General features: G+C 39.4%; 1 protein-coding gene across 2 annotated transcripts in view; it reads left to right on the forward strand.

Annotated features, from left to right (window-relative positions):
• The first annotated feature begins 2,894 nt into the window (after positions 1 to 2,894).
• Positions 2,895 to 14,790, forward strand: part of LOC116247022 (E4 SUMO-protein ligase PIAL2-like) — a 36,507-nt gene continuing 24,611 nt past the window's right edge. The window contains exons 1-3 of one of the 2 annotated variants that reach the window (XM_031618965.2): positions 2,895 to 3,169; positions 10,198 to 10,270; positions 11,036 to 11,101. In XM_031618965.2, coding sequence (XP_031474825.1) covers positions 2,988 to 3,169; positions 10,198 to 10,270; positions 11,036 to 11,101 — 321 coding nt within the window. In that variant the 5' untranslated portion in view covers positions 2,895 to 2,987. The remainder of the gene's footprint in view (positions 3,170 to 10,197; positions 10,271 to 11,035; positions 11,102 to 14,790) is intronic. The other variant, XM_031618966.2, reaches the window with a different exon arrangement.

A 14,790-nucleotide genomic window follows, 5' to 3' on the forward strand; every position in this document is an offset into this window, starting at 1 on the left:
AAAATCCTTCGGTTCTTCTTTGATAGGCTTTAGAATTTTGTTCATACAATATGGACAAGATATTCTTCTAACATCCATTACAACACCAAGAAGCAGACTGAAGATTAATTCCTCCATCAGATTTTATAGCTTTGATACCATAGCAAATTAATAAGAGAGAAAATATTGAATACATAAGTTTTAACTTGGTTCAGGTTTCCCCTATATCAACAATGATATCTCTCCACCACCCCAACACAACAATTTTGTGGGGAGGTTCCACTAAAATAGTTCTCAAGTTACACATGAGTAAAGAGGAAGGTGATTGTTGTTCCTGAAATACAAGATGGTGTGTTATAGTTGTTGCAGATATTCTTTCCATTTGATCATTCATCAAGTTATTGTTCCTTTCTCTCTTAGTCACATCCTTATTAGTTTTGGTAACGACATTATTCTTATTAACTCTCACCTTATTTGTTTTGATCATGTCTATCTACAGTGTATGGATAAGATGGCTAACATAGGCAAGATCAACATTGTAGGCACACATGCTTTTGAAATTTGTCAAAAATGACAAAGTATCTAAAATGTCTTCCTCTTTGTTGAAAGGGGGTGTCGCTTCTATAGAGAGGAATTCCTATAAAACTTCTCAAAAAATTGCTTCCTAGGCGGCAATTTTGGAATGGATTCATGTCTTAAATCTGTTTTAGGAAACTTTTAAATTTTTTTGGATTTAATTTGCATCTAATTTTACCTATAATATCAATTTATAAAACAAAGTAACAATAGTTTTCTCATGTTTAGCATTGTTTGGCACATAAATTGAAACATACAACATCAATAACAATGCGATTTGAACCTTAAAGGTGCCTGTGAATGCAGGTACTTTATCCAAAAAAATATGAACTATTTCATGCATGATCTTGTGCCTTGTTCACTGTTTGTTGAGTTCAGACAAGCAATTAAAAGATTGGTTTAAGTGTTGGCTGTCCAATGATAAGGCAGCCTTAGGCTAGTTGGTTGTTCAAACATCCTAATTAAGCAGCTTGTAATTAGGAGATGTTGTATTGATGTTGAATGTTACAGTTAATATTATTTCAATTAGGTATTATTTAGTAGCCTAGGATAAGTTGTCTTAGCTGAGTGCTTAATTTTCCTTAGGATATTTGCTAGGTAGTTAGTGCTATAATAGTGACCAGCTGGCCTAGTAGTAGGTGAGTCTTGGCCGGCTGATGATCAAACTTGTGGCTGGAAGCTCTAGGTGCTTAGCCCCCCCTTGCCTCTTTCTTTTAATTGCATAATTAGTGTTGGTCAACATTTTTAGCAATTTGCTTTTTAAATTACGTTGGATAGGTTAGGTGCTTGCTAGAAAATTCCAGCAAGATTAGGATTTAGGTAACTTTCCTTTTTAGCTTGCTTGGTTAAGAGGTAGTTGCCCTCTTTAGGTGTACTTTGTATTTTCTCCCTCTTTAGGCAGCTTTTAAATGGGATAGAGTTGGATTTAGGAAGGTCAAGAATGGAGTATGGAGAATAAGGAACCAGAAATTGGAAAGTCCCCATGTTGGTCTATGATCCCTAGTTAGAAGGAATCCCAGTTAAGGCTACCTCCAGCTGGTTGCCATATAAGAAATTGGTTGAACTTGGAAGTCTTGAATTTTCTATTGACCAACTAATAAACAAGAATTTTATTAAGATTGTTGCAATCCAATTTTAATTGTTCAAATGGGGTGCATGGTGTGGCTTGATTAGGGTGACCATGTGAGTTAATCTTATCATGTGCCACCTTGGGCCTTATTGGTGGAATTTTAAACCACCTAGGTTAATTTGATCTTTATCGAAACAACTTAGAAGCTGCAATTGTGAATTTAATTTAAGCTATTTTTTGATGAAGTTGGTGACCGGGTGGGTGTATATAAACTAAGTTTCTTGGTTCTTTAGTCTATTTTTTGTTAATAGGCATTGATGTAACATTTCAAAAGTTTAGTTTATATTGAACTTTGTAAAAGATCTTCAATTATTTATAAACGGGTTGTTAAAGTGATTGGTTGTCTTGCTTTTTAGTTTTTTTTTTTTGCGGTTGGAACCAAAACTATTAGGAGGCGCTATCGGACCAAGGTCTGAGCTCAGGAGTGGGTTGGGTCATTACAATGGTATTAAAGTACGGTTCAATAATCGAACCTATGGTCTTATATATGAAGATATGTGTGACTTAAAAGGAAGTGGATTATAATACCTCACAAGTTTAATCCGTATTATAACAAAGTTGACTAAGCTTGTTAGATCCCAAACACATGCACACCTAAAATTTGCCACTACAACTTTGCTATCAACACAACTTTTCATTTGTAGTTTTAATATTTTTTTTAAAAAAAGAACATTTTAGTCATTGTGCAAAAAGTATCTGTCCTTGTCTTTTCTTTCAAAGGGAATCTCCTTTATTTTCAATTATTAAGGGCATTTAAGTAATTTCGAACCATAGTCCTTGTTAAGGCCCATAGATTAGCAGAAATACAATTTTATGTTCTTGGAATTAAAACAATGACAAAATGGTACCTATTTAAAATTTCACAAATACAATGAAGTGTCATTTATTTTATCACAGAAATTTGACAAATTCTCCTTCCGTCGTCAAGTGTTGTTCTTACGTGTTACCTAATCGAGTCATAAGTTTTTAGACATAATATAGTTTATTTCCCAGTTATTTGGTCAAAAAATCGCGTTACTTGGTCATTTTACATTACAGAGAAGTTCGGAGCTCCTTTTCGGCAAAACAGATAGCTTATTGGCGTCCATCGGTAATAAAAGAATTCAATCGCCGCGGGAAAGGTAGAAAAGAAGAAATTGTTGAGGTCGGTTTTGACTTGAAGTGGGGAGAGGGAGAGATTCGAGAGAAGCCGTTTGCTGAGGAGGAGCGGTTGGAGAGAGAGGGAGAGGTAGAGAGAGCTCTCGTGTCCGGACGGCTCGGGAGTGGGTAGGCGAGACGCGCTTGGGGGGGCAGGGGAGGGAAGATGATGAGCATGGCGCCTCAGCCTTCGGCTGGAGGCGGAGGTGGTGCCGTCGGCGGGGGCATGGAGAAGCCGTGGAGCAGCGCCGATGTGCTGCGTCGCATCATGGACCGCGTTTCGTTTCTGCTCCTTAATGGAGTCTCCCAGCCGGGTGATTTTATCCAACTATGCTTGTGGTTCTCCAAGTACGTCCTCCTTATCCCTTTCTTAGTCTTCTTCTTCCTTTTCTTTTCTTCTTCGAGTTCTCCTTTTCCGCAGTTCTTGCCTTATCGCTATGGACGTCGAATCTAGGTTGTGATCAGGGTTCGGGATTGTAGTGTGTGTCTCTCTTGGTCGTCTCCAAATTTTTTGGTGTTTGTGGGGTGGGTATTTATCCATGCGCTGAGTGTTGGGGATGGTGGGCGAGTGCGGAGAATGCGAAATCTGATCCTTAATGAGGGAGTTCTATGGGAAGAGGATGATTTTTTTTTTTTTTGGGGTTTGTCGATTTTGTGCCGTTTTCTGGAAGAGTTATTTAGGAAGGCTGCGTTTTAACGTTTAAAACGAAGATTGGAAGAAGGAGCATTTGGTAAAGGTGTAATTCTGCATGCGGGTGGATTATGGAGCATGACATGATGAGTTTCGGCCCTTTTGCGCCTTCACTAGGTATTGGGAAGGTGTGGGTATTCAATGTTGAGACGGCTGAGGAATTTTTATGCAGGAGAAGGTTTGCCTTCTTCTGGGTTGTCCGATGAAGCTTTAGAGTTGTGATTAGTCGGTCTGGAGCCTAGTGTTGTGGTATTAGCTCGTGCTTTTGTAATTATGTGTGTGTATATGCGATCACACGCAATAGAGAGAGATTGTTTCACGTGGAAGTTTGGTGAAGACCATCAGAAGCCATCAGTTGGAGCAATAGAGAGAAAAAAGAGTTAGTGTTCTAGTCTATTTGTGCATTTATGGGTTTTTCTCGATTTGACTAATCAGATACTTTAATGCTATTTGGCCATCTATGTCCACTCCAGATCGGTTTTATAACAACTCGATCATCAGGGTTACTAGCGCGTAGTGCTATGATCACACTTGCGCCATTAACACAGTCATTTCCATGTCAATCAAATAATCAAACCACTTCCAGTCCTTGTATGACTCATTTTTGAAATTTTTAAGGCTCATACTTGGTTCTCTCCTGCTTTCATCTTCTGTAGCACATGAAATCAATTCTCACCCGAAATCTTGTCTTTTCCTTCCAAATTTGGGTTTTAAATAACTTTTCCACTTTTTCTTGTACATTGTTTGATGCCCTTAGGTATTCCCACAATTTTAAGTGGACGGATATGATATGCCAGTCAGTATAATGTTTTTCATCCCTGTTGAATCTCTATATCTGTTCGAACTTATGAAGGTCCAAGATATTTACCCTTGATTTCCTCTGGTGTTGCTTTGAGTGTCTTTTGGCATTATGTGGTGAATGCCTTTTTTCAAATTTACAAGTCTCTTCATCGTATAAGGTTGCAATGGGTTAAACCTGTTGTTGAAGTCCACTTTTTACCTTGATGTTTCGTTCTAAGGATTTTCTTTCTTAATTGAATGATTTGTATAGTTTGAGTGACTATGCACTACCCAGAAGTGGACGCAATGATGATTGAAATAGCTAAAACTTTTATATGCTATGTTCTTGTCAATAGAAAAGAAAATGATTTTTTTTTATGGATATACTATAAGTTGCAGGTTGGACTTAGAGATAACTCTGAATTATTTCTTTGATGATATTTTTAGTCTTAATTGGATTCATTTGAGCAGACAAGCACTCTATCCTCATAACTTGCTGAGAAACATCATACTGTATCTAGATTAGACAATCTCATTTCATCTGATCATTGATTCCATTCTCAACATCTCAATGTTCAAGTGCTCAGTTCATCAGACAAATGTGTTTATTATGCACTTGTTATGCTCATTCTCCAGTAACTAGGTCTACACTTGAACTCTTTTGATGCAGAAGAATACCTTGAACGACCTCATAACATTGAAACTTATCAAAAGCTATCTATGTCAATTGTCACGCCCCAACACTTTGACCCTCAAATAACCTTTTTTTTTTTGTTAAACATAAAAACATTGAGGTGCGACGACACAACGATCCAAAAGGAAAGGAGCTATGTAAATGAAAGACAATGGGGCAAATGTTCCATTATATAATAAATTTCATTCATACAAAATTACTTCTCATTTTTCAATAACACATATGACAAAAATGCCGCAAAACCATGACATTGATGTCTAACAAAAACAAGACATCAAAGAGACTTAAACATGACGTGCCGGCACTACAATAGACCCAAAATCTCTCCAGTACATTGTGAGTTCAGCCATCTGATCAACCTGTTGCCCTGTGTCCGCCAAAACCTGGAAAATAAAACAACAGAAGGCTTAGCTTTCGCAGTATGACAACATACCAGATAACTCCCTAACTTTAAGGTAAGAGCTCAAATATGAGATATAGCTATTACGGAAGCAAATCATTATCATGTCATGATAGGGCATGTAGTCACATAACTTGCCGTGGGAGCTTCACATATACCACGACATGTAAAGGTCACTTGATGGCCACAATAACACATTCATTAGTCACATGCAATTCATGCATAAACACATCATTCACATTCACTTCATTCACATTCTTCTCATTTACATTAGTTTTAGTGAATTGACAGTTCCTGTGGGTGCAAACACAGACACATGCACACCATGGGCGACCTACAGTCGGGAGACAACCCCTGTGGTGGCCCGAAATGATACGGATCCGTTCACGCTGCAGCGGTAGAGCACTCGTCCATGGATGTGTGAATTCCAAGGAGAGTTAATCAGCCTTCCCTAGGACATCCAGGTTGGGAAGGCAGGAGCCCAACGCTCCAAGCACATCACACAACGATATCTTGGGGCCTTGCACCGCCTGCGCTCCGAACAAACGAGACCAGTGGCGAAGGCGGGACATCTCCCAAACACATTGCCACAACCCACTGACCTCTCATCTATTATTCTTATGAGGTTGGTTCACTTCATGATTGCACCCATACCTCCAAATGCCTCCACACGAGTGCTACACATATAGTCAATATTTTTAGCTAGCCATCTTAACTTTATGGGTACAACTATCCTCCAAAATCATTCAGTTGCATCATGCTCACGACAATGCATGTGAAATATGTTGCAACATTCACATCATTCAAACATATCAATCACATCTTTCAAAACTTAGCCGAACCACAGAGAGTAATCTTGATCCGTGATTGGCTCGTAGCTGTTATATACAATTATCATTTTAGGCTATGTCACACGGGTACTCCTCGCAAGGTACGGGTACGGTACCGGTACGCCCGTGGGTGCGCCTTTAGTGCGGTCAACAAGGTACCGAGTACGGTCAACGTGCGACCGTACCTGGGTTCAATTTCGTCCAATTTTGGAGTCGGTCAACTTTGACCGAGTCCATAGTTGTCCATTTTTTATTTTGATGATTTTAAGTTTTTAACGTTTTAAACATCATGTAACGTTAAAATGGTTGAAAACCCTAAACCCCAAAGACGTCTTCTTCCTTCTTCGACGCATTTCTCACCGACTGCGGCAATCTCTTTGGCGACCGGCAACTACAGTGGACGGCAGGTGGCGACGGCTGGCGGCGTTGGCGACAGTATTTTGCTTATTTTTTGTGAGTCCTCTCGACTGACGCTTGTGTTTTCGACGGTCGGCGGCAACTTGTTCCTCCGGCGGCGATTACAACCATACGTTCAGTAGTTTTTCTGGTAGCTTTCTCTGGTTCTTCAAATCCCATCTTACAGTCCCTTTCTTTGTTTTCTTAACCTATTGTATGTCGTTTTGATTTCGTTTTTACGTTTTTTTGTTTTCTTGTTGTTTGTTTAAAATTTTTAACGATGCATCTTAATTTGGTCTGTCTTCTGAATAAGTGAATGTTCTATGGACTGTTTTTATTTGTTTTCTGTTTCTGTTTTCTTGGTTTCTGTCGTCAAGACTCTGCCAGACAGCCACTCAAGGCTTATGAGTGCTGCTAAGCCTGCTATAAATACACTTAGAACAGAAAAATAACATTATAGGCTATAATGCTATGTTTCTGTTCCAACTGTTATTTTTTTTTGTCATTAAAATGATTAAATCAGTAGTTTTTGGCTGCAGCCTGCACCGACTTTTACTGTTTTACAGTTTTACTTGTTTAGCATGTTCTGTTTACCTGTTTAGCATTTCCTCTTTAACCATGGCTTGAGTTGTGACTTGTTTATCAAGAAAGCTGAAATATTTGTATGTTAATTACTTCCACTCTGTGTTTTGGATCATGATTTATGAATGTGCTATTCTGTTTGTAATTTTTTGATATATATATACGTGTGAATATGTTATTCTGTTTGAAATTTTTTGATATATATATATATATGGTCACGTGTGTACAGCCGTACCCCCGCACCCAAATTTTTTGAAAATGGTCCGTACCCGTACCGGCACCCGTACCCGTACCTATGTGACATAGATTCTAGGATACTTTCTAATGCACAATTAGGGTCGGTGAGATATTCGATTTGATACCCCACCTCATTTGTCCTAAGCAGTTATAATTGCTAGCATGCCCATGCAATTGCGTAGTAATTTTAAAAACAAAATCAATCACATAATCATTCAATCACATGCACTCCACAGTTGGCCCCCAGACAGGGATTTGCCTGGAATGCCGCCATACCTGTTGTGCGTCAACAAAACACCCAAAATGCTTCAAGTTTCAAATCTTGTCGCCGAAGGTCTACTCAACGTGCCTAGTGTACCTGCAAACATAAGCAAGTGATAAGTTCTCTACTCGCTTCGTTTTACAATCTATACAAGTACGAAATATAATCATTGAGGCATAGGTCATCGCCTCAAGAGGGTGCCGACAAGCAGTATCGGGCCTATCGGCCCACAAAGCCCTCCAATAGGTTTTTTCCCAATTCTTTGAGATCGTGACCAAACGATTAGAACTCAAAACTTAGATTCGACTTATCGCATGTACGTTTCACACTTGTTTTTCAAGTCGATGCATCAACCCTGCAATTAAGCTTCCTAATAAACGACGTATATGCACATCAACAGAAGCATATTTCATGAGCTTGATAAAACAGTTCTAAACCTTCTCAACATCATCAAAATCTCTATCATGCTTCCCAACCACTTCAAAAGTTAACCCATCATGCTAAAAAGATAGATATACACGTGGATCCTTGTCCCTCCAAAATAGTCCTAGACCTTCCCCAAAAAGTAAAGTCACTAACATGCATTCTAAATCATCAAATCTTAAGTCGAGCATGCTCAATCAATAATTATACATGCGCTAACAGAAATTATTAGACAATTTAGGCTCGGTTAGGCCTCGCTCACCCCACTCTTAGAATCCAAACTGCTGTACTGCTCCTGGGAGCCACCTAAAGTGTTCGACTAAGCGCCAACGCCAACGATTGCTCGCTGCCGTCGCCAACAACATGGCCTGATTGCTGATGAGAGGGGGAAGACAGACTTCCCTAGCTGAAATCCAACCAAACAACAATAAATATGATGAGAATCAGCGGATGAGAGATCAAAAGAAAGGTTTGCATTGAGAATGGGGCATCCGGCATTGAGGAACTGGTTCGGCTGAAGGTGGGAGACACTCGAAGTGAGGAAGAGACCCAAAACAGAGGGGGAAAAGTCACGAAGGAGTGCCACGGCCCTAGGGAGGCAGGGGACAACAAGAGAGAGGGAGGTTGAAAATGAGAGAGAGAACACGAGAGATGTGAGTGGGAGGAGGCTGGCAGTAAGGAGAGGGTGCGAGCAGTGAGACGGGAGAGTAGCAAAGACAGAGAGCGTGCGAGAGAGAGGGTGCTGACAAAGAGGGGAGACTGATAGAGAGAGTTCAGACAGAGGGGAGAGACAGACGGAGAGGGGAAATCAAGCGGGAAATGGGGAGAGGGAGAGGAGGAGGCAAAAGAGATGGGGAGAGCTCGAGCAGAGACAACATGGGCAGAGGGAGTGGGACGACGCGAGAGGGAGAGGGTTGCGCAGGAGGGAGATAGTGCAGACAGAGAGGGGAGACGGCAAAAACAGCGATAGGAAGAAGGTCAGACATGCGGTGAAGGGTGAGGAAGAAGAAGAAGAAAGAAGAGACAGCTGAGCGTCGCCGCCGCCACCACCGCCGCCCTTCACCTCCGTCGTCCACACCTTCCGCCTCTTGTTTCTCGTGTAAACCAGCAAGAGACGAAGGGAAAGAGAGCCCGCGTCGGGCTCCTCTTCACGCAATGGAGATTGGGTCTGGGTCCAGACCCTGATCTGGCCCGACCTGCAAAGATGCCGAGCGTTACAATCTATGTTAGCTAACCTCATTTCATCTTATCATTGATTCTTTTCTTCAGTATCTGGATATTTAACTGCTAGTTGAATAGGACAAGTGCACTTGGTATGGCCACTAGTTCTGGTCATTCTCCAATAACTAGACCTAGACCTGAGACCTATAACTGGACCCTCTTGAGAGCAGCAGCACTCCTCAGGTGTCACTTCCTTACCCTGGTTGGAAAATATTGTTGAGTTCACTTGTCAAACTTACATTCTCCTTGACGTTGTAAAAGTTGAGAGAGAAAGAGATAGATAGAGAGAGAGAGAGAGAGAGAGAGAGAGAGAGAGTCCCCATATGCACCTTTTTGAGGGACTGGCATATCTTCATTCTCACAAAGTGGGCCATTCGTGTGAATAATTTATCTCCCTTAAGGTCAATTTCATGTAACCACATCATGGCCTAGAAATGATTTACTACATCTCATATTAAGGCTTGTTCAACATGGCCTATAGACTTGGACACTGCATTTTAACTTGTCCGGCAGTGGACAGTGGACACTGTAACTATGCCCTTTCATCGTCATGTTAATCAAATGGAAAGCATCATTTGATCTGAAGGAACTAGGAAGTTGGAACCTAATGTGTGTGGGAGACTGGAATAGTATGATAGGTTCAAGCAGTCTTGCATAACAGGCAATATTGGTTGGCAATGGAGCCTGTGTTTTGCTTCTAAGTTCTAATGACAACTGTCTCTTCTTTTGTTATCCCTGGGCCCTTTGCTTTTAAAAATATTTTGTTTCTTTTATATCTTATTCTTTATATGACTGGTCTGACTCTGACAAGAATGACATAATTGCTCTAACTAGTAGTTTGAAAATAAATGAAATTTTAGGGCTATTGATTCTGCAGTTGCAAATAATCAGAGGCCTGCCAAAGTTCATGATTTGCCTCAGTTAGTTAAAAAGGTATGCACTGTAAGCCCATAAATGTCAATAATGCTCTTTTTTTTTTGGTTCTGGGCATTGGAAGCCCACATTCTTCAAAATTATTTCTTTTCTTCTGATGGTAATTGTTAATTTTTTGTTTTATAACATTACATTGAGTCTACCCCTTCCAAAAGGGTTTAAGTAGCTCTTAGTGCAGCATGAGCAGTTTTAGCACATGTTGCAGCATGCTTGTCTTGATTCTCTGATTAATTTGGCTTTGAACAGATATGTTCATTATTTTGTGGATTTTTTATGAGTTAATTTAATTATTGATGCATATGCTGCTCTCAAATGTCAAGTAGATGGGTGATAATCTAGCAATGGCAGGGAAAATAATTTTCATAGTTTCATTTTATTTTATAATAATTCCTCCATTTCAGAAATTTGTTTTGTTGGTAAACATTCCTGGATGGCTGGGCGGTATAAATATGTGGAGAAAATTGTTGGAAGTAAACTCTGGATGGTACAACAAAGAATCTTGTGTCCATGATATCAGAAGATAATTAATATCGACTAACATTCCATAGGTGACATTTTCTGCTAAATTTGGCAGGGAACAAGAATATCATGCAACCTGTCAGTCATAACCCTGATACTGTCACCTGTTATGATATTTCTTTCTTTGTATGGGCTCATTTACATGCACCAGATTGTTGCTTATATTTTTATTATGCAGGCTAAATGGTTTTATTTTATTATTATCCCTTCTTTTATCATGTTTCATTAACATTCGAACTTTCTTAGGTGTATGAACGTAAATGTGATCCCTCTCTTCAGCCAGCTATTATGGTTCTTATGTTCTCCATCAAGGTTTGTACTTCAGAATATGCATATTGTTCACCTTATCATGTTGTGGGTGACTTGCTATGCCCATTCTTTATCGTTCCATGCATGTAGCTTTGCAATTTGCATCCTCTTTCATGATTTCATCATATTTCAAGCAGACCAAAAAGGATTGCGATTGGTGCTATTGATTCAGATATGACAACTTATTTTCTACTAGTGCATTTTAAGAGTTTTGAGACAGCAGTGCTGTCCATGGTTAGCAGGATACAAGACATACAAGGCTTGATAAGGGAAGCAGGAGTAGGAAGTGCTGGAAAATGCTATGAAGCTGAGAGCAACATAATTTTATATGATAGTTGTTCGAGCAAAAAAATAAAATATCTGAAAATTGTAAAAGAAAATTGCAAAAAATGGAAAAGCAACATAGAAGCATAGCCACAAATAACGTTTCAGAGTTTTAAACGGCAAGGTTTTTCTCGGGTATAATATGGCAAAATTGAAATATATGGGAAAAATGTGGTAAAATTTTAAAAATTAAAAAAAAACTAAAAATGGGGAAAAATAAAATAAATGAGAAACTAATAACACAAACATCAAAACATAAGTAGATTTGCAACAAATAAAAAATAAAAAAAAAACTTTTTGGCATTAAAAAATGAAAAAAATTAAAAAATGAAATAAAACGCAAAACAAGTTTTTTTCCCAAAAAAACACATTTTTTGAAGTTTAAATGGCAATTTATTTTATCATGTTTGTTCGCGTTGTTTTTGAAAATAAAAACTCATTTTTTGTGACTGTGTATAGAAGTGGGCAATGTATCGCAAGGGTGCGGGTGCTGGTGCAAATATGGGTGCAGATGTGGTACTCAAAAACTTGGGTGCAGGAATACAGTTACACAATACATACATACATACATACATACATACATATATATATATATATATATATATATATATATATATATATATATCACAAAAAATCTTTTTTTTTTCTAAAAAAATGCGATAAATTAAGTTGCTGTTTAAAACTTTTTTTTTAAAAACGTGTTTTTTTTTAAATAGTTAAAAACGAAAAAAAAAACGTTCCTAACGTGTTTTCTTTCACTGTTTTTTTTTAATGCCAAACTTTTTTGTTTTCATTTTCTATTTTTTATTTACTTATTTTTGATGTTTGTGTTATTAGTTTCTCACTTATTTTATTTTTCCTCCATTTTTAGTTTTTAAAATTTTTTAAAAATTTACCATATTTTTCCATTTTTCTCAAGCTCGCCGTATTATACTTGATGAGATTAGAAAGAATAATATTTGATTAACATCGAAATCTGCCCTAACTCCTCTTTATATAGACTAGAGGAGAGAGAGAAGTTACAAGAGAACCATCTAAAGGAAAAGTTATTACAAAAGTACCCTCTTAAACCTAAAACTGAATATAAACACATCTTAACACTCCCCCTCAAGTTGGAGCGTATATGTCAAATAGGCTCAACTTGGAACAGCAGCTTTGGAATGGTTCCCTTGCAAGAGCCTTAGTAAAGATATCAGCCGTTTGCACTGTAGTTGAAATGTGTGAGGTACTTACAAACTCATTTTGAATCATGTCTCTGGTATAGTGACAATCTACTTCAACATGCTTGGTTCTTTCATGAAAAGCCAGATTATTAGCAATAAACAGTGCAGCTTTGTTATCACATAACAGTTGCATAGGAAGAGGCACTTCGACAGTAAGATCCAACATCAGGGATCTAACCCACATAACTTCAGCAGTACCCTGAGCCATAGCTCTATACTCAGATTCTGCACTTGATCTGGCAACCACAGTTTGCTTCTTACTCTTCCATGTAACCAAGTTGGATCCAATAAACACACAAAATCCAGTAGTGGATTTTCTGTCCGAGGGGCATCCTGCATAGTCGGCATCAACATACACAGATATAGTGAGTGAGGTACCATTCTGAAAGAAGAGTCCCGTTCCTGGTGAATTCTTTAGATACCTAAGAATCATCATAGCAGCATCCCAATGAACTTTCTTGGGCTTATCCATAAATTGACTCACTCTGCTAACAGCATAGGCAATGTCAGGTCGAGTAACAGTGATGTATAGGTGCTTCCCAACAATCCCTCTATACTGTCTCGCATCAACATCTTCAGTATCATCATCATACAGACGGGTATTGATATCCATAGGCGTGGATGCAGGTCGACACCCCAGCATCCCTGTCTCTTGCAAAACATCAGTAACGTATTTCCTCTGGCACATGATAAGGCCCTTTTGATTTCTGGCAAACTCAATACCGAGGAAATAACGTAGTTCACCAAGGTCCTTGGTGACAAAGTGTTGTCCAAGGACATCCTTGATGTTGGAAATCCCCTGATCATCATCCCCTGTAACAATGATATCATCAACATAGACAAGAACTATCACCGTACCTGTAGAAGTCTTCTTGACAAAGAGGGAATGATCGGCCGAAGAGCGTCTGAAGCCCTCATTCTCAATATTCTCTGACAATTTCTGAAACCAAGCTCGAGGACTCTGTTTCAGACCATAAATCGCCTTTCGCAATCTGCACACTTTCTGACACTCCCCCTCAGCAACAAACCCTGGTGGTTGCTGCATATACACTTCTTCATGTAAGTCACCATAGAGAAAGGCATTTTTGACATCAAGCTGTGATAGGGACCAATTCTTGCTGACAGCCACAACAAGGAGAATCCGTAAAGAAGCATGTCGTGCCACAGGAGAGAAGGTATCATAATAATCAACCCCATAAGTTTGGGTATAGCCTTTTGCAACCAGACGAGCCTTATATCTGTCAATGCTGCCATCCGCTCTGTATTTGAGAGTAAAGACCCATCTGCAACCAACAATGGCTGCATCAGCTGAAGGAGTAACAAGTGTCCAGGTGCCTCTAGACTGAAGAGCATCCATCTCTTCTTGCATAGCTGCGGCCCATTTGGGATCAGAGAGAGCATCCATGGGATTCTGTGGAAGAGCAATAGCCGACAGCCCCTTTACAAACTGTCGGTACATAGGGGTGAGTCTATCCATGGATAAATGACCAGAGATAGGATGCAAAGTGCAACTGCGTTTGCCTTTCCTTTGAGCAATGGGCATATCAAGTTCATTAGGAGCATGAACATGCTCGTGACATTCTCCTATGTCATCATTACATAAAAAATTGTCAGTGGAGTTTGTGTCAGGAATTACCTTGGGCGTGCTGGGTGAAGGCACAGGTGCACATTGAACAGGCGCAACAGGTTTAGTACGACGTTGGTAGACAGCCCCAAAACGTGGATCTACTGGTTTTGGACAACTCATGAGAGGTAGAGGAAAATGGACTTCATCATTCAATTCAGGCGCCCTTAATTGAGTTCCATTGGGGGAGAAGAAAGAGGTTGATTCAAAAAATGTAACATCAGCACTCACATAATACCGACGAGTAGAAGGATCATAACATCGATATCCCTTTTGAGTGCGGGAATAACCAACAAAGATCGTTTTGATGGCCCGAGGAGACAACTTATCTCGCCCAGGACCAAGCAACTGAATAAAGGCAACACATCCAAAAACACGAGGTGGAACAGAAAACAAGTCTCTGTCAGGAAAGAGGACAGAGATAGGAATAAGGTCTCCCAACACAGATGACGGCATACGATTAATAAGATAGCATGCTGTGAGAACAACATCTCCCCAGTAAGAATGGGGAACATGGCTAT

The sequence above is a fragment of the Nymphaea colorata genome, chromosome 2 (genome assembly GCF_008831285.2).
Source record: "Nymphaea colorata isolate Beijing-Zhang1983 chromosome 2, ASM883128v2, whole genome shotgun sequence".
NCBI classification, from domain to species: Eukaryota; Viridiplantae; Streptophyta; class Magnoliopsida; order Nymphaeales; family Nymphaeaceae; genus Nymphaea; species Nymphaea colorata.